General features: G+C 41.2%; 2 protein-coding genes across 2 annotated transcripts in view; both read left to right on the forward strand.

The window, feature by feature from the left end:
* Positions 1-20,165, forward strand: part of LOC143338938 (guanine nucleotide-binding protein G(i) subunit alpha-2) — a 43,906-nt gene extending 23,741 nt beyond the window's left edge. The window contains exons 2-9 of the mRNA XM_076759838.1: positions 6,612-6,654; positions 8,318-8,459; positions 12,061-12,221; positions 14,919-15,047; positions 16,546-16,675; positions 17,130-17,283; positions 17,438-17,630; positions 18,912-20,165. Coding sequence (XP_076615953.1) covers positions 6,612-6,654; positions 8,318-8,459; positions 12,061-12,221; positions 14,919-15,047; positions 16,546-16,675; positions 17,130-17,283; positions 17,438-17,628 — 950 coding nt within the window. The 3' untranslated portion in view covers positions 17,629-17,630; positions 18,912-20,165. The remainder of the gene's footprint in view (positions 1-6,611; positions 6,655-8,317; positions 8,460-12,060; positions 12,222-14,918; positions 15,048-16,545; positions 16,676-17,129; positions 17,284-17,437; positions 17,631-18,911) is intronic.
* Positions 20,166-21,930: 1,765 nt separating this feature from the next.
* On the forward strand, positions 21,931-24,548 carry LOC143338945 (PAK4-inhibitor inka2-like). The gene is made up of 3 exons (XM_076759850.1): positions 21,931-22,168; positions 22,259-22,306; positions 23,503-24,548. The coding sequence occupies exons 2-3, from the start codon at positions 22,304-22,306 to the stop codon at positions 24,430-24,432; spliced, it is 933 nt and encodes a 310-aa protein (XP_076615965.1). The 5' UTR covers positions 21,931-22,168; positions 22,259-22,303; the 3' UTR covers positions 24,433-24,548.
* Positions 24,549-24,554: the final 6 nt, after the last annotated feature.

The raw sequence follows: 24,554 nt of genomic DNA on the forward strand, positions 1-24,554 counted from the left end.
CAGCCTTTGCTGCGCTTTGTCTAAAGTGATATGCAGCAAATATTAGCATGCTGAAACATTATACTCGTTCAGTATCAGCATGTTGCTGATGTTAGCACCCTAACCCGCACAGAGCTATCATGGCTGCTGTAGACTAAATCTGCAGCAATTTTGGCTTCACACTGCTGATGCAGCACTCCCACTTCTCCTGTGCGTGTGTGTGTGTGAGAGTCTGTGTGTGTTATATCCGTGTGTTTGTGTGCATGCACATGCATACAACAATTTAAGTTACAAGTTGTTACAAGTGTTCCCCCAAACTCATTTGTAACACACACATCAATAGCACTTTGCGATGCTGCACAGTATTGATCCTTAAAACATCACCAGAAGAAGCCAGATATAATATTTGGCAACAATCAAAGCATCCCAGCGACACCATAAACGCACAAGATGCTCCAGAGTAAACTTATGTGTGAATGCCAACTAATTATGTAATAGAGAAAATTTTACATGAGAGCTTTTCATCATTTCCTCTTTGTCAAATATTGTCTTGCAGGAGTTAAGTGGTAACCACTTCAGATCAGGAAGCTTTTACAGTCACTCCACAGTTTCCCATTCATAACCAGTCTTTATGTTTTCTCGCAGTTGTATCAAACTGGTGTGGACTTATACAATTAAAAGTAGGGATTTCTACCAGCCAATCAGCTAATAACATTGTTAATTAATAGCCTGTAAAAGTGATACACTCATTCTGGGTTTTAGTGCCGTAATTAGAGAAGGTTCTTGGCAAGTACTGCAGTAAATTAAAAATGATATATATTGCTTAAATCCTTTAGCGGTGAGGTTTGCAGACAGTCTGCACTGGCATGTGGAGTTTTACGGCTCTCTATAAAACAGTCTGCAGTTCTGCGATGAGCTCATATTTGTGTGAAAGCCTCCGGTGGCGAAGTGACGCAGAAAGCAAGAACAAAACAGGGGTTTGCCTCTTGCTGTTCGCTGGAAGCTTTGCACCTTGCACTTGGATGTTACTCACTCACATACTCTATAAATATTCAGCCTCCTTCACCAGTCCTGCTTTCCATATTGCTCGTAGTTGCTGAACTCTGCTTGTATCTGCAAACTGGCAGATAACCTGGTATGAATATTCATGCCTTTGCCATGCAGTCTTGTTAGTCCTCGTCCCACTGCTTTTTCTCTTAACCAGTGCCCTCTAAGCTCGGTCCTCTCGCACACTCCCAGTTTCTCTGCATCGCCGTCCTCCCCGCCATCTCCTGCTCATGTGTCACTATGTTGTCCACCTTGACTCGCCTCTTGTTTGCCCTCTTCTTGAACTTTAATGGCAGTGCTTTCTCCTCTCAAGCTTTCCTCCATACTGTCCTCCATCTCATTCAATTTTTAAATCATCATTAATGACATATAGGGTCTTTTCAGTCATGCTGGTTTGCCTCTGCTCGGTATCTCCACACGTATAGGGTTAAGATGGTAGTCTACTGTGTCAGCTTCTCCAAAGGGAATCTGTGCCCTGTGAGCTACACCAGAGCAGTTTTTACCTCCTCCCTGTTGTACATGGCTATTCTTAGCAATGTGACTTACCTTGGCCTCAAGCTCATAATTAAAGCATACGGATCAAATACAGGCCACAAAAAGTCAGGTCACTCATGCTTTTTGACAGTGTTTTTTTTTTTTAAACTACATTATGCATTTTCTGCATTCCTTTTCTCCCAGTTTGGACAGACCCTCTCTCCCCTCACTGCAGCCCTTATCACTGCTACCTAGCCTGAGACGGACATAGACAACCGCTTCTGTCCTTATGCCATCACTTCTTTTACCAAAATACAAGTATCCTCACAAGGGGAATGTAACACATTTGGAGGTTTGCGCTGTCTCCCTTGGATCCAACACTCCTTCTTGTGGGGTGGGTGTCCAAAAGACACAGTTTAGAAGTTGCTAGAGCAACAACAAAGACATGATCCCTCTCTGGCTTCCCCCTCACAAACACTGCCAAATTGAAGTCAGATGTGGCAGTGCAGTTGATGAACATTTAATATTTTTATGCTTCAGTGTGTTGTTTTTACAGGATAGTGTGGTCAGAGTACTGGAATTTCTAACTTTGATACAATAGCTTTTATTAAAAGATAAATATAACATAGAATAGATGCATTACTGTAGATTAAACTACCCAACTGTATATAAAGTAGGTAAAATTAGCTCAACCTGAAACATCTGCAGCAGTGAAATGCAACATACACATTAATACAGCAGTAATATCAATCCAAAAACATTATATATAAAAGCAAAAAACTGGCACAGCGGATCTATGTGGGCGCTGTAGTGGTATGTGGGTCAACTACTGGTACCAGCGTATCAGTAGTCCGGAAAATGAGCATCGAAACTGTATCAAATGTTCAGATCAATATGTATTGAAATCAATATTTTGACAAACTACGACAGAACATGGATTATGTTGCAGCTGGTCAGACTCATAATGCATTACTGCTATTTGTCTGAAGAATATAAGTATAATAGAGAAGGGCTGCAGCTAACCGTTATTACATTAACATGTTGATTGTTTATCCAATCAATCATTTAGCCAAACCCCAGAAATATTTGATTTATAAGAATAAAACAGGAAAAAAGCTAATCCTCATTTCATTTTTAACTGTTTTTTTTTTTTTTTTTTGACAAAATACTTCAACAATTACTCGATTATTAAAATTCTGGCTATGATTTTCTTTAAATTTAATGATCAATTAATGAACTCTTCACTGTTACGGAGAAACCAGCAACCCCATTCTCTGCCTCCGTTAATATTTCAGATGCAGATCGATAAGGGTGGGCTGGTTGGCAGGTGATTGACCCTATCTCCTGTGAGATTATGTGCGGATGCATGCATGTTTTCCAAGATCGGGATATCTCATCAGTGTATGAATGGAGACTTTGTGTGATCAGCCGCGGGTAACCGAGACTGTGGCCAACTTGTCATCGATGTGAGTGGGCCTTTGAGAGCGCTGAATGCGTTCAGAGAGATGCTTCTGTTTTCTGGTCACTTGTGATCCTCATTCCCCAAATCATCTTGTCTGTGCTGCGTGTTCTGCCACTCACCAAAAATCAGCTCGGGAACGACTATGAATAGTTGTGGTTGAAGAAGCTGAAAGAGGCTGGTTCCGTCATCTTGCTGGCAGAACTGATTCTGGGTCTGTTGTAACGACACCCTTCTGCCAGCGCAGCACACAGAGGGATCTTTGTAATCCTAATCAGTCTTCAGTTCTGCTCCAACTCTGTGGAAGCAAAGGGGCTTCATGTATGGAGGATGCATCTGTTCAGTGAGAATATTCCGCAGATGTATCCGTAATAGCAGAACTAAATGTTTTTAGCAATAATGTTTGATGTTCTCTGCTGGGTAGATAAAACTGTTAATATCCTGCTCAATTGATTAATCCTGTGCAGCAGCGCTTTGTCCCCTGATGATTAGTGTTGTTTTGACTGTCAGCGATGTCTGTACCTGAATTAACGAAGAGATGGTAGTTTGGTGACGTCCCATCGGGATAAATTAACGTCTTGCCTGTATGAATAATTTGATAAGTAACACTGTTTACTGACTTCAAGACTCTCGCTCCCTCAAAGCAACTTGAAACATAACTCCTCAATGTGTTCAGAAGACTGCAAATAGGTGCAACATTTTGTCATTGAGCTAGTTATTTGCAGCAGTGCATAGTGTTCTGTAGCATATCTGTATAGTATGTATGCATCCAAAAACTCCTCTTGAATTAATGGATCAGCTCCTGTAAAATAATGTCTTGTAAGTTGTAAGTGGTACGCGCAGCACAGACCATCTACTGTTCGTACAGGCTTGCCATGAAAATACTAACTGTGCCACCTCAACATGCGATAATGTTGACGACAAAAGACGTCAATGCAGCATTTCTGTTTCCTGTTCTGCACCCAACCCAAACATCAGATAGGCTGAGCTGTATTCTTTTGTATTTGTCAGTACATCACAGAGAAAGAGGGCTAATTCCTTCTGCTTATTTTGATCATGATTTATGATCTATTCTACCCCGAGGATGAATAAAAAAAAGAAGAATATTTACAGTATAGCACTATTTGCTCCCCTCTGGCTGCTGTGATAAGATGACTTGATACTATAAAATCAGAAGTTAACTTTAAAGTTTTCCCCTGAAGCAGCACAACAACACCTTGAGTATGAAGAATGATGCTGTGCTTTTCTTTTCATTGACTCCATTAACATGCGCATTAGTATCCTGGTTTTGAGTGTTATACTGTTTATCTTTATATTTGGGTTTATGGGGTTTACATGGAACGTGAAAACCTTGTTCTTCATATCTCTGCATACAGTATATGATCATAACAGCATCCAGATTGCTGATCATCTGTTAGCAGGTGTGTCTTGTCTGGTTCAGAAACCTGGATGACATGTTTACATGGCACAGTATACTGGTTTATACTGGAGTCAGCATGCAGTGTTATCCAGGTTTCTCAGAACCATAATAAGGTGTTAACCAGGTTTATGAATCCAGGATAAACTCTTTACATGCACACAACATAACAAGGATACTCCAAAAACCTGATCATAATCAGGACACTAGTGTGCATGTGAACACACCGCTGCAAACTACTGTTCACCTCCCTTTGGGGAACCTGAAATATTAATGGATGAGTTTTATTCTGGAGTCAGGAAGGTGACCTTCATGCATGTGTGTGTCTGCATAGAGACCGTTATTCCACTTTCAACCACCTACCTTTTGTTCTTTAACAGGATGATACAGGATGTTTGTTCATATTAATCTCATAAAAGGAAAATGTAATGTTCCAAGTGGAAGTAGATCAGAATCTAATAGAGGAGTCTTAATAAGCCGTGTGATAAAACATAGTGTTCACAGACCAAGGATGACGAATGGCAATACGCAGCAGTGGAGTTACATAATTTCATCTCGATTAGCTTTAAGAAAAATCACAAAGTTTCTACTTCGGATTCATTCAGGTGTAAGTTAGTAGCACAAAAGTACCAAAGAGAAAAGGTGAAATTCACCTGAAAATGTTAGAAATAGAAAAAAACAACAACCACATATTATTCTGTTATGTGTATTCAGTCAAATCTTGTTTCGTGTGTGCACACAGACACAAATAACCTGGAGATCCTTTCAGCTGCCTCTCTGCCTTCAAGCCTGTCTCGCGGCATATCATGGCTGACAGGTCACATGACAGCGAACACAGCCCCTGACATTGCTTTTACACCCCTCCCGTTGGCCTGCGTTACTCCCTCTCTGTCAGAAAAGTGCAGGATGTGTGTGAATATGAGTGTTGACAGCGTGATGGGGGCAGCACTGCTGGTCCTGCTGCTGCTCCTTCATCCTCGGGCTGGGTTAATGTTGGTTGGCAGGGTGGGGTCAGGTGGCATGAAGGGGCAGTGCATGGTGGCATGGTCGTGACAGCACAAGGGAAGTGCCAAAGACTTATTCGTTTCGACACGATCACGATGGTGCTCGATGTAGTCATAATTCAAAACAGTTGGTTTATTTGCCAAAGTGTGATGACGTCACAACTGCATGGCAGAGATATCTTTGGCTCGCCTGTCTCAGACCTAATGCTCTTTATTTTTAATTCTTAACAGAGCTTTAATTCTTTATTTTTAATCCACAGAACTGGACTTTTCTTGCCCGTTAGGTCTTTAAGTGTGTCTTGCTTTTACAGTTAACAATCCAGATTAATGGTTTGAGTTCATTGACTCTTAATGTTTTCCATTATTTCTCACCATCTGTCACATTGTATCATAAATTCCTGGATTTTTCTAAGAAGATCATTGAACTGTTGTTTTCAGGTTTCTGTTGATTGCAGCATGTCCAAGAAATTATGAAATTTAAAGGTGCCCTGTGGAGTTTTCTGATACACATACAAACATATTTTCATGTGGTGTAACCAAACTAAACGTCCTCTCTGTATACTTGAGGTCAAAGGAACATGTTGAATGCATTTCTTTTCAAATAAAGCATTTGCAAACTGGATTTTCACAATGTTTTAAGTCTTTTATTGTTTATATCATGTTTGCTAGCTTGCACTCGTCATCTTCCTTGCTTTAATCAGGGACATAAGACTAGCTTCAAGCCTACAGCTGCATTGCAACATTGGCAAAACTGTAAGTTGTGAATAGTTTGCAGTGATTGGTTTTCTACCTTAAGTGTCTGCAAGTTGATTTTCAGACTGAAATAAATGGAAACCAATGGCTGCCTGGAGAGTGGAAATCGATATATAAATCTATGGTATGGTTTGAAAAATACATGCAATTTGCTCCTCGATAAAAACATGCAAAAGCCACTTTTAAGTCTCCTTTCCCTGCACTCTTCATCTGTCAGAGTGAAAAATAAACATATCAACGAATGAAGGAATTCTTCATGCATATCTGTACATCATGTCCTCAAAAATGGAAACATAAATAAACCAGACAACCCAGAGGACAAAATGGGATGTAAGCGGCGGGTCATCGTCGGGTTCCTCATGCTTTCAAAGCAGAAACAGCTGTAGCCAAAGTTCAACTTCATTCCACTCACAAAAATACGCACAAAGACAACAGCTTGAATTTCCTTTGCAACTCTAATCGTTTAATGTTCCAACAGGTGCTGGGGAGTCTGGGAAGAGCACCATCGTCAAGCAGATGAAGTGAGTTACAAAAGCAATCGTGGAATATTTGGTCTTTTCTCTTTAACCCAAAGATGCACACTCCACCTCACAATGAGACTTTTCACTGTGAAAATTGTCTAGTGTGTTGGGTAGGCCATTTAATGCTACACGCCAGCCAAACCTGACCAAAGCTATAGATGATGTGCTCATTTTGGCTCTGACACGCAGGCACTGACCATGAGGGATGTTTAATCAGAAGTACTCAATAGTTTGCAGAAACTATTGTTTGGTCAAATAAATTTGACCTCCCTCTCAGTGGTGTCAAGGGGAGAGTGTGGCCTCTCCTGTTTGTTATTGTTTTTGCTGTTCCTGAGGAATGAGCAATAAAAGATGATGTTATAATACCTCTGCGCCAATCAGAACACACAGACACACACTCATACAGTACACACAGGACCCTAAATGGCTTAATTATTCACATTCCTCTGGGCTAGCCAGGAATTGAATCCATTTTTTATGAGCTTGGAGCAGGAACAGTCTGTCGCTTTTTGAAGCCAGGTTATTAACACGTACAAGCATACAGATAAATCAGCCTACAAGACAGAAACACTCAAACAACATTAACCTATTATGTATCATTACACATTGATGTATCCCGTGTAAACATGACAGTACAGCAGAAGAAGTTAGAGAAACACAGCCGGTTTCATAAAGCAACATAAAAATGGGGCCACTCTTTATTTGCTGAATTGCTACTGTTCCTTCTCATTTGCAGTAAGGCACTGTTAAAAGCAGAAGGCACTTACTTTACTTTAGAATTAACGTGCGGTCGTGTCAGTTTGCTCTCCCTGCACTTCCCTGTGCAGCCGGATGAAGTCTGGACGATTGCACCTTATGATAGGATGCGCACTTGTGCATGCACAGACACTTACGTCCCTCCCTTCCAGGCTCAAGAGTGATAATATTGCAAGAGGTAAACTCAGGATACTGCATCAACTGGATGCTGCAGAGCTGAGGCGGTTTCGCTGTGTTAACCGCACTGCTGCACATCATCCTACACAGCATGCTGACATGATAGATGTGATACGGAGTATACAGTATATGCTTTAGGGGAGACATGGTAGCAATTGTACAAAAACAAAAAAGCTGCTTTTGATGCTCAAGTGGGTTACTCTACAACTTTATTGTCTTGGTTCAGTCTGATCTCTTCCATCTTTTCTTCTTTTTTTTTTTTAGCAAAACGCCCCAAAAATAACAATAAATGGCAGACAGACAAAGCTAGTGACTAGTTGGTGAACATAGTGAAGCATTTAGAGCCCAGGTGATCCCCCAAAAATCTGTTTATGCAGGTTTACAGTAAGTATAGGTTCACAATTTTTCAACTTTATATTAAAACAATAATTGCCCATATGAACGGTGCAGCGGGTTTTGCTAATGATTCATCCTGTTTGTACTGACTTCAAAGGGATTCCTTCCTCATGTTCTCCAATATAACTGATGGTGGGCAGCAGCCACAGTCCTCATTCTGTGCAAAAATATATCAGACAAGGTTAAGTAGACAAATCAAGCAGATACCTTCCAAAGTTACAGTCCTGGTACATAATTTTCTTTATGCATTTCTGCAGACAGTGTGTCCTTGCTTAGCTGCTGTGGAAGGACAATGTACGCTATAATACATGTTGCATGTTTTTGCCATCCTCAGGATCATCCATGAAGATGGCTACTCAGAGGATGAGTGTAAGCAGTACCGAGCAGTGGTGTATAGTAATACCATCCAGTCTATTATGGCCATTGTTAAAGCTATGGCCAGTCTCAAGATAGACTACAGCAACCCCTCCAGAGTGGTAAGACACACAAGCACACAAACACTCAACATAATGTATTTGTTATGGCATTTCTTTCTATATGACTACATCAATATTCATTATTTTCACCCTCCAAAAATCACCTGGTGGCATACGCTTGGGTTCACCACGAGCAAGAAAGACTAATTTCATACTGAACACCAGTCTCTCTCTTTAAAAGACAAAACTGTAGTGACCCGAGCCTCAGTCTGCCTGTGGGAGTATAAGCAGGCTTGACCATGTACATACTTGCAAATAACAAAAATATTGCAAATATGCAGAGATAATTGTTTAAAATCAGTGGTTTTGTGTGTAAGAGTGAGAGGTGAAAGCTGACCAGACCAAGTGTCACCATCATTGTGTGAGAATGCAGAATTCAGTTGGCCTTACTAACTGTGTGGATGGATCAGATCAGATCAGGATCCCCCTCAGGCCACAACAAAACAAAGCCTGTTTTATCAGCAGCATCTTGTGGTTTTATATCTGGTGTAGTCCTGAAGACTTATACAGGACCCAAAATAGAAATCAGAAGTTTGCCTTTGTTTTTCCAGTTATCCCAGTATAACCCAGTGAACAAAGATTATTCCAAGGCTATGATGCTTCTGGGAAAACAGGCTTGTTTCTCTAATCGTGCCTTTTCTCAGCAGTTCTTGTTCAGTCAATAACACTGATCATCTGTGCCAGGGTTTTAATCAAATGTGGGATCATGTGATTTCCAGGGTCCACCTGTTCACGGCAGTCCTTCTTCGGCTGTAAAATTGCTGCTTGTCCTAGAAACTAGAACAGAGTGCAGCTCTTCTCTGATCCATCTTTGTAACCTGCAGGGAAACGCTCCTTGACTTCACCTCTTCCATCTCTGATCTGCTCTCTCCTGAAAGTTGCAGTAGCCAGAGCAGAGGCAGCAGCTGCTGCAGCAGCAGCAGACAAGCCACTGAGGGCTGTTTCAGGAATTGGATTTATTCAAAAGTGCTGGCAGGACACATTTTAACAGCATGTTTCATTTGCTTGGAGCTTTCTGCAGCCTCAGCAATGACACAAATGGATTCCTTGTTTTGAAGGCTACCACCTGTAAAAGGAAGACCTTTCAGGTGGCCCCGAATCGTCTGGTTCCTGATTTCTAAAGAACTGCAGTTTGTCATTTTATGTCTACTTTGCATGTTTGTTTCTCCTTTCTGTCTCAACTAAAATTGCATCCTGAACCTCAATAGACTATTCGCTTGGCGGCTTTTCCTTTAGCTTGTCATTCAGCTGAGAAAATCCACTAGAGAAGCCTGCTTTTGTGTACCCGTGTCTGAAATCAAGGACCTACTGTTTCAAAAACCATCAAGATTTTTCAGCAGTAAATCCCTTATCATTGTAAAGTGTGATGCTGTATTAGAATGGAAAGCTTGACAGGCATAGCAAATGGGGTCAGGGCTTACCGACTGGTCAATTTGCATCAGTTACTTCACTGGTGTCAGTTCTTCTTATATTGAATATCTTTGGGATTTTGGACTGTTGACAGTGACAATGTTTTGACATTTGATACATTAAATGCTTAATGAATAGATCAAAAAAACTCAATTCAATTAATCAGAAATGAAAATAATCATGAGGTGCAGCCCTGATTAACACACATCAGTGTATTTATTAAACTCACACAGAAAAACATGCAGACAGACACACCCTGCACACACAGGCACACCATCACCATCAATCACAAGTCACAACTTCAGGCGTGGATCCAGTCAGCTGCGCCCTGTGAACACTCGTCAGCCGATGAACAAGCTGTCAGTGAGGTTAACAGTGGCTGAACTCGTTTCTGTGGAGGAGTGTGTGTGATTTCACACTCAGGCCAGTGTGTGTGTGCTGCAACTGAAGCTGTAATGGAAGGAGTGAGGACTGCTGTGGTCATTAGTGCGGGAGGGGTAGACTTTTTTTTTCCCTCTGACAGATCTGTCAAATGGCTGTACGTGACGATACTCTCACAGACTCCCACACTACCAATTAGTGTGCTAGCCTGCCTGTACTTGCACATAGCAACACTGCAGAAATGCACACACACACACGCACACACACAGACTGTGCATGTGTTCACGCATGCGTTCATACAAATACACGTGCACACTCACACATTGTCCAAGCTATTTGCTATTAATGTGCTTGAGGGAACAGGAAGAGTTCAGACAAACATTCCCAGAGATTCACAGCCACTGCAGCAAAATATCAGTAGAATAAAACAAGTTATGAAACAGTTAGATGATTTGTCTGTTTCAGACTTTGGAATACAGACACAAAATCTGAGTAAACTGAGCTGTTTTCTTCCTCAAAATAAACGATTGATGCTCACAGAGAACAAGGTGAATAAACTTCAATCGGCTGAAGAAAATCCATTGAAAATATAAAAACATAATTGCTCACAAAAGGAGCACAGATGTAGCCGCTGCTTGACAGGAAGCAGGCTGATACAGAAATGTATTACTCATCATAATGTGACAAATACACACACAAACACACACAGCCAAAATTGTAAAAGTGTTCTTCATCATCAATCATTCTTTTATTTTAATGTTGACATCTAATGTTGACCTCATCGTCAGAGAAAGAGCCTCTCCTGCTGAACCACTGACCGGGGATTAATTATTGCTTTTTTTATTCTATCATATCACTCATGGTGAATAAAACACAGAAGATTGTCAATTTCATGGCAATAGGAAGATAAGAGAAATGAGAGACACAAGCATGTTGGCAAACAGCAGGAAAACAAGTCACACTCTGTTCCCTACACGCTGTTACCTTGAGTCACACCAACATATCTGACATATCTTACACATGCTCCCTCCAGATTGGCTGGCATCAGCTTATCATAAGTGTCAGTGATATCATTATCACGTGATATTGCTATCATCATAACCTTTGCCTCCTTGGCACTAATTCAGAGTCACGGCCCTCAATGGCTGCTTTTATTTAACATTATATGTCCAAATACTTGTGGCTGGGAACAGTTAGCTACCAAAACATACCCTATCGTGTCCGTAAAGGAGAGGTTCACAGTCTTTCAGTCTGTCTTAAAATAACACACACAGTCCCATAAGTACATTGAAAGAGTTATTGGTTTCTGTAGTTGTTCCTCCTGTTCATACTGGCGGCAAAACGATCCCAGCAAATAGAAATTTCAGTAAAAGAGATCTAGGACAAAATCCACCGTCCTTTTTCGCAGCAAACTGCATTTTTAAGTCCAGCCAAAGCTAATACAAGGCTTCAGCAGTCTGTTTCAGACTAAATAAAGTGGGTGTCTCCCAAAGTAAAACATTCTCTGTCCAAGCATAAAGAGCCAATTTTGTACCAAGAAGACTAACTTTGGAAAATGCCTGCTCAATTTGTCAAACTATAAGATGTTAAAATGGCTTTTTCACAGAATATATAAGTATTGTATTAAGATAGACTTGAGGACATGTAGACCTGTCCTTTAATGATGCAGTATTGTTGATTTGATCCATGCACAAATCTATGCAGTGGATACAGATGTCCTTTTATATCATGTAAAACATAACACTGTATGTTTTGGCCGTGATGCTCCCATTGTATCAATTATTTCCTGTGTCCTTATCGCCCCCTGCAGGACGATGCCCAGCAGCTCTTTGCACTGTCTGCAGCTGCTGAGGAACAGGGCATCCTTCCTGATGACCTGGCCAACGTGATCAGGCGATTGTGGGGTGACAGCGGTATACAGAGTTGCTTTGCGCGATCGCGAGAGTACCAGCTCAATGACTCTGCAGCATAGTGAGTGTGAATTTGTTATTTTGTACTTTGTATATTTGTTTGTTTTATATCTTCTACTTGTACAGCAGTCCGCTCCTGCATGCACCGGACCCCATTTTCCACCATTATAAATATAAAAGTCACCGAGTGGGAACCTCATAGCCGCCCATCAAACGTGCTCTTTTTCTCATCCTGCACACCTGTTTGTTATTTATATTAGAAAATAGCTCTGCAATTGATACAGTGCACTTAAATGCTTTAATAAGAATACAAAACATCTTAAGAAAGTGAGAGTGGGGAAGGTTTTAGGGGGTTTTTGTACTGGGTTGAAAGTTGTGCTGCTTAGTTTTCATGTTGATGTCCTGTTAGGGGTTGTTTAATATTCTTGCCTTCAGGGATGCTGTTCTCTTGGGGTTGTGATGGATCTAACGGTTCAGTCCTTTCAGCCTCTCTCATATGAGCTGCAGTGAGAAACCTGTCTCCAACCTTTCTAGGGAGCCATAGAGACTGGAAAGATCGTCCAATAACTTCCATTTAGTGATTATCTCTGCCTCTCCGGCTTTGATTCCTTAATAATGTAACCTGATAAGCAGAGCACTGAACAGTTTGTCTTGAGGGATGAAAAAATAAGAGTCATTGTTTACCTCAAGGAGAATGATTCTCCAAGTAAACAATGAGAATCGATAGTTGTGATAGTTTTGTTTTTGGAACAAGATGGTTCATTTTGGGCAGTGTTATATGATAAGTTTTTGTGTGATATGTTCATGCTTTCATTCATTAGGAAATATTTTGTAATGCTGCAGTGATAAGACAGAGAAATGTTTGTCTAATCAGTTATTATGTCCTCAATAAGTATGCCAGGTTGTATTGGCTCATTCATTGTTATTAATCTGTCGATGTGTCATGCGTGAATAGTGAGATTTGTACAACTGAAATGCTGAATATACATCTCTTTGTGTGCGCGAAGCGTAGGTTGGCTGGGCCACTAAAGCTCCCAGATGGCCTCGGATGGTGATGCAATGCTTGTGTACATGGGGCAGGTTGTGTCAAACATGGTGATGATGCTTCCACACTCCCCTACTGACCAACAGTCTGTCAGAGAAGAGAAAAAGGGCAAAAAGGGATAGAGGGCGACTGGGAAAGAGGACAAGAGTTGTGAGTGGAGAACTAAAATAGAATGAAAAGGAAAGAAATGCAGCCAGTTCATTAGACAGACAGGAGACAACCTACTGTCCTTTGAACAACATCTTTTTTTCACGAACATACACCAAATTCCCTGAAGTGGAGCAAATAAGTAAAGAATATGCATGTTGCCATAGAAATCCTCCCACTAAGGATAGTACATATTACTAGTAGGTCTCGTGGTTATCCCTTAGTGGTCTCACGTAGACGTTTCACAGAGGGAGTTATTATGTGAATACAGAGTATGTACAGAGATTATGTTTGATGTTTGGCATCCATGCTCTGACGTCATCTCGCTCCCCGGAAGCATAAACCAAAAAATAAAATATACATATACCCTCTGAAAAAACTGATTAGATAAAGAGCTTTAAAGCACGTATAGCATACATGTAAATATAAGATACAGGTTGGCAGCTGAGTGTGGCAGAAGCGTAAACAATATCAGCAATTTAAATGTACTGCGTGATGATCCAGTGAACAGTAAAGCAGTGTGGATGACAACCTGCAGTATCATGTGTGATGGGTTCTTACTGTGGCCGCTACTGTGGGGAAATGATAGTGTGAATGTATGCAAGACAACAGTCATGTCCACAGTTATAATATACATTACTCTCTACCAGAGACCCAAGTCTGCAATGAGTCACCATGAAGCACCTCCAACAACATTAACAACCAAGAGGGAAATATGCTGTAAAAACAATTCAGAGCACATACTAATGATTATTTCACCATCCTGTAAATCGACGGTGTGAAAGCATCACAGTGGACATGCCAAACAACAACAAAATAGAACTTTGCTGTTCCATAATTACTGATAAATTCACAGTTAACCAGCAGCGCCAGCATGCAGAGTGACACCAACCAAGCTAGCAAGCAAAAGTAAAATAAGTACTGATTGTACCATGGTGCTGTTAAGTTATGATCCACATCTCAGGAATAAAAGTGCATGTTTTTGGCCAATAGCTGATGGAACCGACAACTGATGGATTGAAGTTGAACAACAGCAAAACGCGTCCTCCACAAACATGTCCTCAAGTATGAGAGTTGATATGTTATTTTTTTCACAACTTGTTTCTGCTGCCCCCAACTGGCCAAAAAAACTCAGGTTTAATAAAACCTGATTTCTCCAGACCACCATGTCGAGCTGCAATACTGAGAGAATAACAACCAATGTATTGGAGTGTACTTAGTTATCACAAGACCTTAGCATAATCCCTTAAAAGGTGCTTATTTATACAGGAGTAAAATGCAATCAAGAAAAGTTTAAGAGTCCATTATTGGATGCAGCAGAAGATGAATCACTCTACTGACAGTTCACAAAATTGTTTGAGTTCATTACAATTCAAAACAGTTCAGTAAAATTCAGACTCTTAATGCATCACAAGTGCATCAGTGACCTGCAGTGTATGTGCATGTGGTGTGTGTGTGTGTGTGTGTGTGTGTGTGTGTATCTGCAGCCTGTTTGTTTCTCTCTCTGTCTTGCAGGTTGAAAATCAAGTTGACGTCTCTCTCTAACCCCCCCCCTTTCTCTCTCAGTTACCTGAATGATCTGGAGAGGATAGCTAAAGCAGATTATATCCCCACCCAGCAGGATGTGCTGCGAACTCGAGTCAAGACCACTGGCATTGTGGAGACTCACTTCACTTTCAAGGAGCTGCACTTCAAGTAAGGCCATATAGCACCGACCTGATATCGACATTAGTAGACTTCAGATGTTTTGGAGACAAAAAAGTGAATTCACAGGCTGTGTGGAGAACACACACTGCCAACACCAGTCTCGCCCCGTCTCCTTCTTTCATTATTATCAATGCAAGCTTTTTAGTCATTTTCAGCCAATGTGAACTGTGCTCGCTGTTGCAAGGCAAAAACATAGCTTAGTTATTAATCTGGTAGAAGTGGTTTCACTGAATTAGGCCCCATCAGTGTCTCCTCCACACCTGCTCTAAACAAATTGCCAGACATAATTTTGGTCTCAGCATTAATAGCGTCAAGGGGCGACTGACCCTCCTGGCTTCAAATGTGCAACTCAGCTACTCAGAAGCCAAATTATACCAGCAATTAAAAGCTTAATTATCACAATTGCTCTGAGAGCTGAGTAAATGAATTAGATCCTGCCCGTCGTGCTTTCGCTCAATAAAACCAGAGCTTTATATAGTGCGAACATCTGAGTGTGTCCTCCAGGGCACAGCACTGTACTAGGGTCTTACATAAAATGTGCTCTGACCCAGCCTGAGCACTCATGTGTGGGATAGTAATGGATGTATAGATATGTCTCTTAATAGAGGATGTGCAGGAGATACAGTAAGTGTTTTAACATTTGATAACAGGACGTACGCTGAAGCAGATCCTGAGAGAGTGCAGATAAGTGTCTTCTTATTTTTACAGATCTCAGTCGTGGTTTGTCTTTTTTAGATCTTGGGCAACATACAAGATACCCAACACTTTCAAAAAAGCAACTGAACAGGTCTGGATAATGAAATAAAAGAAGCAGCAGCCACACGGGTCTGTGTGACCTGTTTCCCGATGAACTCTCTGATATTTACCTTCCGTCACAGCCTCAATATTTGGCCTGAATAATACATGGAGGCAATCAATAAGAAGAAAGTCACGTTTTTTCCTGTCCTGTTTGCCGTTATAAGTACAGAAAGGCAATGCTTTAGATACAGAGAAATGTCGTCTTTTGACAGTGGCTTAATTTAGATCTGTCAGAACGGTGCTGCCTGGGCGTCTGCTAACCTAAACTCACATTCGCCCTCTGTATCGTGGAAATGTGGCAGCTGTCGTGGATCTGGTGGACTGTTATTGCTTCAGCTCTCTGCAGGGTTTCGCTCACATCTCTAACACCTTCGATCACAGTGCTCAGCTTCCCCATTAGAGGCCTGCCTGCGCTGCCCCTGCAGCCTTTTATCAGATGTCTGACGGACACCTCTCCACCTCCTCAACACTTTTGTTCTCAAAGCAGCCTCATGAAAACTTAATGTGCGTGCAGGGATGGAATATCACCCTAACTTTCTCCTTCCTTCCATACTCACCGTCGTTCTTCCTGAAACATCCTCTTCTGTGCTCTGTCTTATCAGCTTCACCTTACTGTCTTTCATGTTGACCTCCTTCGCCTGTGAGTGCACGCACGCACACGCAATGTATCTCCTTTGCTTCTTTGCAGAATGTTTGATGTGGGAGGCCAACGCTCAGAGAGAAAGAAGTGGATCCACTGTTTTGAAGGAGTGACGGCCATTATTTTTTGCGTTGCACTGAGTGCTTATGACCTGGTGCTGGCTGAGGATGAGGAGATGGTAAGGAAAAATCCCCCTTCTGGCGTGTGTGTCTTCATCTGCATGGATAATATAACTTTAATAGCTTCATAAATCTGCTCTTTGTCTCATTTTCGTTATGAGGTCATTTAGATTGTGAAGCATTACAAGGCATTTAACGCCCCTCTTTTATTATAGCTTAATAATAGTGAGCTGGAATGATCCATTTACAGTTGAATCAATGGAGTGTAATCATTTCATAATGCAATATGTAATAAAAGCTAATTGGAGACTTGAACCATTTGGCCCCAATTTCTTCATCTGCTTATGAATTTAACGCAAGTGCTCAGGAGAGACTTGACCAAAAGATGCTCTGAAGAATCTCTTCTGCAGTGGTTCTTCCTCACTTTTAGAATATTAAACATCTTCCCCTGATTGCAGCTCTGATGCTGTGCTTAAGTGACAATAAGCCGTGACCAGTTTTGCCTCTCCTCAGAACCGAATGCATGAGAGCATGAAGCTGTTTGACTCCATCTGCAACAACAAGTGGTTCACTGAGACCTCCATCATCCTCTTCCTCAACAAGAAGGATCTCTTCGAGGAGAAGATTACTCGCAGCCCCCTCACCATCTGCTTCCCGGAGTACACAGGTACACGGTGGAACATCAGGGGCCGTGCTGCAGATGAGAGCAGTGCTTTAATAGTTAAATGTCCAGTACAGCCTCCGACAGGTTGATAACAAGTCACAACATAAGAAAGTGTAACCTTTCCTCTTAATAACGAATCACTTCCTCGTCTTCCCAGGAGCCAACAAGTTTGACGAGGCAGCCAGTTACATTCAGACCAAGTTTGAGGACCTGAACAAGAAAAAGGACACAAAGGAGATCTACACCCACTTCACCTGTGCCACTGACACCAAGAACGTGCAGTTTGTCTTCGACGCCGTCACCGACGTCATTATTAAGAACAACCTGAAAGACTGTGGTCTTTTCTGAAGGTGGGATACGTAGATTACAGCGTGGTGGAAATATCGAGCAGGTTTTGGTCGTTTAGGTGGCCCAGAGCTGAATCAGTCTCACAGTTAATCAGTTAATTGGCAACAATTTGAAACTTGTTTAATTGAGAAAGTAATTTCTTCTTGAATGTGAATTTTCTTTATTGGTTTTCTTGCCCATCTATAACAATAAACTGCATATCTTTGTGTTTTGAACTATTGATCGGATAAAAAACAAGTAATTTAAGTGTATCAACATGAGCTTTGGGAAACTCTAGATGATTTTCACATTTTATACACTAAACAAATAATGTTTCATCAAAAACTAATTGCCACGTGAATTAAAAATGAATGTAATCGTTAGTTGCAGCCCTAATTTATTCATGGATGACCAGCATCCAAAACATGAGAATATTGCAACTTCTAGCAGCTCTCTATATGATTAGTTGATTTTAATAACGTGCATCAATTATTACAAGGCTTGTTTATTGAACTGGTAAAATGGGCACAGTAACTCACTCTGTGGAGCGACTCGCTATGTGTTTCTTACAGCACAACTTGTTAAGATGAAGAACAAACAAGTGCAATGAGAAAGCGACATTGCATTAACTGCTCTCAGGTCAGATCCTCAGGTCTGGTTCAGTTATGTGTGGACATTAATATGCCCACAATGTGGATATTTCAAGCCACATCATGCATTCAGTGCAGTATATTGAAGATACTCACAGAGCCTTAGAGTAGCTCAGAGTAGCTCTAGAAGAGGGAAAAATAAAAAGCCATATTTTGCACATGCTGAGAGAAATTTGTGGAGTAACAAGAAGATGTTGAGGCGGTTGAGGTTTTTTTGTTTTTTTTTTTCATGTTATTACCGAGCACCACAAACCAATATATACATGTTTCATTCAGCTCCCTAAATGGAACATGACATGTCAAAACCTCAGCAAGAGAAACCAACACATCTGCATGGTTAGATACCACAGGCGACAAGTGAGAAAAGATGTTTTTGTGATTTTGGTGAACCAAGTACTTTTGTGTTTGGCAGGTTATAATGTAAAGTCATCCAAGTCTGTGTGATTCACTGTATTTGCTGAGGACCAGGTTAAACAGGATAAATTGGTGAACATGAATTCAAGTCTAAACAGTGAAATAAAAGCTCTTCTCTCCACGTTTTTATTGTATTTGTCTAAAGATATCTAAAACACCAAGGCACATTCCTAATGTGTGAAAACCAACTTGGCATTAAACTGAGATGTTCTGTTTTCTTCCGTCTTTCTGTCCATGCAGGAAGATGCCCGACGCACACAGACTGCATGAGAGACTGCAACAGCCATGTGACGATTACTGCTTTTCATAATGAAAACCATAACAGACTTGATTCCTAGAGGGGAAACCTTAAAGAACTTCAACAATCACTGAGTTGCAACCATCACATTTTCTGTCAATTGTGTTATTATTTTATATACATATATATATATTTCTTACTGCTCTTGGTCAGGGGTTCTCATACTATTCAATACTGAACACCTGTAAATAGAGATTTGACCAAGGATCCCCTTATTAGACAAGAATCGTTAACAATCAAGGGCACTCACCTCAGAATATCTGTTTTTAAATTAGATTTGTAGCATAAATTATATTATCCGACTGGCTTAAGTGGAAAATAATTGTTGTAAGAATAAAACTCATAATACAGTAATAACCCATCATCTCATCATGCATCCTTAATAAGCCTCCCAGGATGAGCACCACTTGTTTAAACAGTAGAAAGACGAAGAAGAAGAAGAAGAAGAAGAAGAAGAAGAAGAAGAAGAAGAGGGCAGATTTTATTGATTTCATGAGTCTCATTTTTTTGTATTCAGGTCTCTTTTTGAGTTTTTTTAGGTTTTCATTTTACTTTCCCTCTTTGCTTTTTAATAAGAGAATACAGGACATAAAAAAAAACAATTTTTGATAAAAATCACATTAACTTACGTTAACCAATGTTGGCATTTTATGAACCTTTTGACTGCACAGAGCTTATTTTTAGAAGAAAACAAACAAGCATGGAGAATGAAAATGGATGAAGGAAAATGTTTTTTGTACAATGTTTACACAATCAATATTCACAGTTCTGCTATAGTGCATTGTTCTGCATGACTGTCCATAGATTAGCTTGTATCCCACACAAACTGAATAACATTCCCTGAGTAACTTCTTTAAAGAAACAAAACAGAAGTGGTTATGTGTCACTTTTAAGATATCTGCAAGATTTTTAAGTGGTTCTGTCTGTTCCTAACATGGATTGTTCTGTACTATTTGTTTCATTCCGAGTCTTTTTACATATGTTCGTGCCTTGATATCTGTTTACACTTGTTCTTTAGAGACATGCTATCTTCATAGTGTGAATTAGGGCTATTTCTACTCCACTTCAGTTCACATCACCCATGATTTAAGATGCACCGTAACACAGAGACAAATGGATGATAGTTGTTCATTAATATTAAGATAAAAGTCATTCACTTGTTCAATGTAAATAAAGTTTGGTCACGTGATCTTTTATTCTATGGTGTGATGTGTCAAAAGAAAATGCAAAAAATGCACATTTTTCTGTTCCGCCATGTTTGGAGAGTATGTTTGCATTGCACTAGAAAATTGCATTTTGACAAATACTGAAAATGCCGTATTTAAGTATAATTCTGAGGCACTTGAACAATAATTGAATATTCCCATTTCATGTCAGAGACGCTGCATTTTTTTTACTCCTCCATATTTATTCTAAAGCTATACTTTTTGGTTACTTTTCAGATTCAGATTTGACATGAGCGTGAGCTTATATAATACAATGTAGACACTTCTAAAGATTAAACCAGTGGTTGCCAATCTTTTTGGCTTGTGACCCCTAATAAGAACCTGTGTCGTCGGGGCTCTGTGTTATGTTGTTTTACCAAAGAAGTAACATGATGCAGTATTTAAAAGAAGAGGAAGATAAAACTTTCTTTTCAGTCTTGACCCCTCAGATTTATCTTGTGACCCTTTGGAGGGGCTAGACCCCCTGGTTGATAACTGCTGCTGGAATAATCTAACACTCTCATATATCACCCTGATTCCAAAGAAACTGGGACGCTGTGTGAAATATTAAGGAAAACTGAATGAAATCATGTGCAAACAACCCGTGTTCCTGAGCCCATGTAATAATACCCTTTATCCAATCATGTGTTCACAAAGTGGTGAACCTCGCTCCATCTTTGCTTGTGAACGACTGAGCCTTTCCAGGATGCCCCTTTCATACCCAATCATGACACTATCGCTTGTTACCAATGAGCCTGATTACCTGTGGAATGTTCCAAACAGGTGTTTTTGGAGCGTTCCACATCTTTCCCAGTCTTCAGTTGATCCTGTCCCAACTTGTTTGAAACATGCTGCTTCATCAATTTAAGAATAAGGATGTATTCACAAAAAACAACGAAGCTGATGAGGTAAAGCATTGAATATATTCTCTTTGCACTCTTTTCAATTCAGTTTATGTCAAAAAGGATTAGCAAATCACATTCTGATTAATTCATCTTCTAAGCAGTGTCCTGATAGTTTGGGGGAATTGGGCTTGTATAATAATCAGCCATAGGAGCCATTTTTCTGCAGAATGGGCCCTTTTACTTTTCACCCTTAAAGTACATTTTGCTAATGGTACTTCAGTGAAGCGAAGAATGAGAGCACCTCTTCCACCGCTGGCTGAATTACAATACAAAGTGTTATCAGCATCCAAAGAGGTGAGGTGAGGAGGTGCGCTCCTCAATGGTTCGCTCATCTGCACATGAAATGAGAACTTCACTTGAGCCCAACACCCTCTTTGCATTTCTAAACACCAGGTTAAGAACAGAATGGGCGCTGTGCTCTGCCCAGACCTTAATAACAAATGGTGTGAAAAGGTTTATATGCAGCAGAGACAATGGAGAATGCTAATATGGGAGGTCCTGCGTACAAAAAGCCACGAGGTGGCGACATGCAGATTTCAGTAAATCAGCGCATGTATGCAAAAGCTTTCAGTCACAGCAGTTGTCCAAGACTGCTTTTACAACGACGGCGTTTCATACTCTGCATTAATGCACACAGGCTTGTCGAACTACAATGATTATCTTAAAAATGAAGTAATAATCTATTTAATAGAATAATGACTGTGAGTGATTCGCAGTATTCAATAGATAAATGGTTAAAGGGGAAACGTTTTCAAAAGTTCTGCGACCATTTAATGTATTTATTTTTAAACAAAAAAGTCTTATCGTCCAGCTCCAGATGTGGACTCTCCACAGCGCAGTACAACACAATCCAGTACAGTAGTGATTACACAGGGAGGGTATCTTGTTTCAGGGGACTTGCTATTGGCTGATTCTGTGATGCCCTGCGCTGATTTGTTGCAGCGAAGAGCTCAGCATCGTCAAAGTCCGCTGACAGACCTTCAACTGGCTCAGATGAGAGAACATTCAGAGACGCACATCGTCCCTGATCAGCTGGAAGTCTGTGGACGTGTTGACCGCGCTGGGATTCATTTTAAACCAAGTGCGAAGGTGAGTGTGCCCACTTAGAAATTGCTGTATTTATTAAAATTGTGAAAAACTCCCATTACTTATCTAATGCAATGTTGTTTTTTATTGCAGAAATTAACAAGATTCTGAACTTCGCTGCAGATTTACTCACAAGTAATGGTAAGTTGTTTTTCCACGTGTTTTTATATACTTGGACAGTTTTGCAGTGGCTTGATTATGATTGCAAAGGGTCCTTTTGCACAAGGCAGCAGAAGTTTTTGGACCGATTCTGAAAGTTTTTTTTCTTTTTCTTTTTCTTTTAATGACTGCTCTTGTGGAAAGCTAGAGTGTTTCAATCTCACAAGTCACAGTTAATTCAAACCAAACTGCCCTTTTGCCAAAAGCATACAGCTGAGTGAATCATTCTGCACGTTGTGTGAAGGCAGCCAAGGAGAACAGGGCGTTTTAAGGGGTGCAGACTGACCACAGAGTCCCACTGAGGATGTCTCTGTATGACAGTTAAGTCTCCCCCAGGGGCCAAATGGTTCAGCACCCACAGCTGTGATAACATCATGGCATTGTGGTGTCCTTGTATCTCCAGGCCAAACACTGGCAGGACAAGGAGGCTCAACAAATTAAATAAGAGCTCAGAAAGTCAGTAGCTCAACTTTTTTGCTATTTCTGCCACGAAGTTTGCTAACATTACAATGTTTTTTGTTCAGTAATTGTGAATATGCGGTTTAGATGGAACTGTACAAAGCAACGTTAATCAACTGGATGACACTTAGTTTATTGGAAGGCTGTAAGATGATATGATTCATAATTAAAACATGATCATTGTGCAATTCCAAAATGTTGCTGTCATTTCCTGCTTTATAATACAGAGCAGTCAACATCCTGTGAGTTGGGGGAGTCCAGAGAGGATATGTGCCTCTGCACTCCTCCACGATTCAGCTCCACTTTGCTCAAACTTCCCCTCTAGCTTTAGGAAGCAGGGAGAGTTTTCCCAGTATGAAATGTGCATCCTGTTCTCAGAGCCACGTCTAATTCATTTTCTGGACTCGTGCATGAACGGGATGGTCTCCATAAAGCTGCTCTGAGGTTTGTCAGGAATGCTTCACTTGTTATATGGTCATAGAGCAGAGTGATCTCAGCTGGTAAAAATCTTATTGGCCCAGTTCTGGAAATAACAGAGGGAACTGTGCCTCAGCCTGACCGGCCACGGCATGATGGGATATTTTGGAAGCCAGCCTAACCGCTCTGTAGACCGCTGCAAAAGCCGACCATAACTTTTCAGTTAGAGGTGTTGTTTTTAGACAGACTATTTAAATTCTGTCTGCACCACTAAGTCCTTTTTATCTTTTTTCATTGTGTAGCTGTGTTTAGGAGATTCTGCTGACTGCCTCCGGGACCAAATGCAGTACATGATGAGATCCCTGCAGGACCTGAAGCAGATAAGCAGGCCGAGGCCACTGAGTGAACCATGTGTTCGGTCCTTTGCTGTAACACGACTCTGCAAACAAAGGGCCCAGCAAGAGCGACTCACTCGTCTGCGTGTTTCTGACGCCAGTGAAGCCAGCACATACGACTCTGCCTGCTGCCTGGCCAGCCCCATGGAAGAAGAGGAAGAGCAGCAGGAGCACGAGCGGTTGACACAAGGCTCCCCAAGCAGCGAAAAGAGTCTGGACTTGGACTCGGGTTACTCTGAGGCTTCGTGGCAGGATGAAGGTGTGGTGCTGAGAAGGACCAGAAACGTGCGGGTGTCCTCTTCTGCCTGCCTCCGCACAAACAGAGGACCTTCTGGCCGAATCCGGCCCAAATCAACCTCGGACGCTTGTCTGGAGCGCTGGACCTCGTTTGAGGGCGGTGACCCAGAGGACTGGACGACATTGCTGCTGAGCCGCAGTAGGAACAGACAGCCCCTGGTTCTGGGGGACAACAGCTTTGCTGACCTAATAAAGAACTGGATGGACCTACCAGAGAGTCCAGAGCCAGCAGAACTGAAGCCCAGTGCGGGCCGCCGCCTTGCCAAAGACATTTTGGTCAACATGCGGCGCAGACTTGCAGGGATGTCTAAAGGCGTGGAGGCGAGGCCGAGGCCAGCTGACTCCACAAGGGTCAGCAGGGCTGCAGAGGCTTCCAAGCGGATGTCCTGTCCTGTGGGTCTGCAGGGTCTCAAACCTTTCTTTCACCAGTCCCACACAGGCCTTCATCAACTGGACACTGACTTCTACCAGTTCACTGCTCTCATGAAAACAGGCAGCCGACAGCCCATCATATGCAATGACATTATTGGATACATTTAAGTGAGGCTGGAAGGGTAGACAGACTCTTGAACAAAAACTACAATAAGATGCTTCTATTTTCATAATTGGATTTGTCCACAGTGTTGATACATCTGCAATAAAAGTTTAATTTAATGAAAATG

Source organism: Chaetodon auriga, chromosome 2 (assembly GCF_051107435.1).
Source record: "Chaetodon auriga isolate fChaAug3 chromosome 2, fChaAug3.hap1, whole genome shotgun sequence".
Classification (NCBI taxonomy): domain Eukaryota; kingdom Metazoa; phylum Chordata; class Actinopteri; order Chaetodontiformes; family Chaetodontidae; genus Chaetodon; species Chaetodon auriga.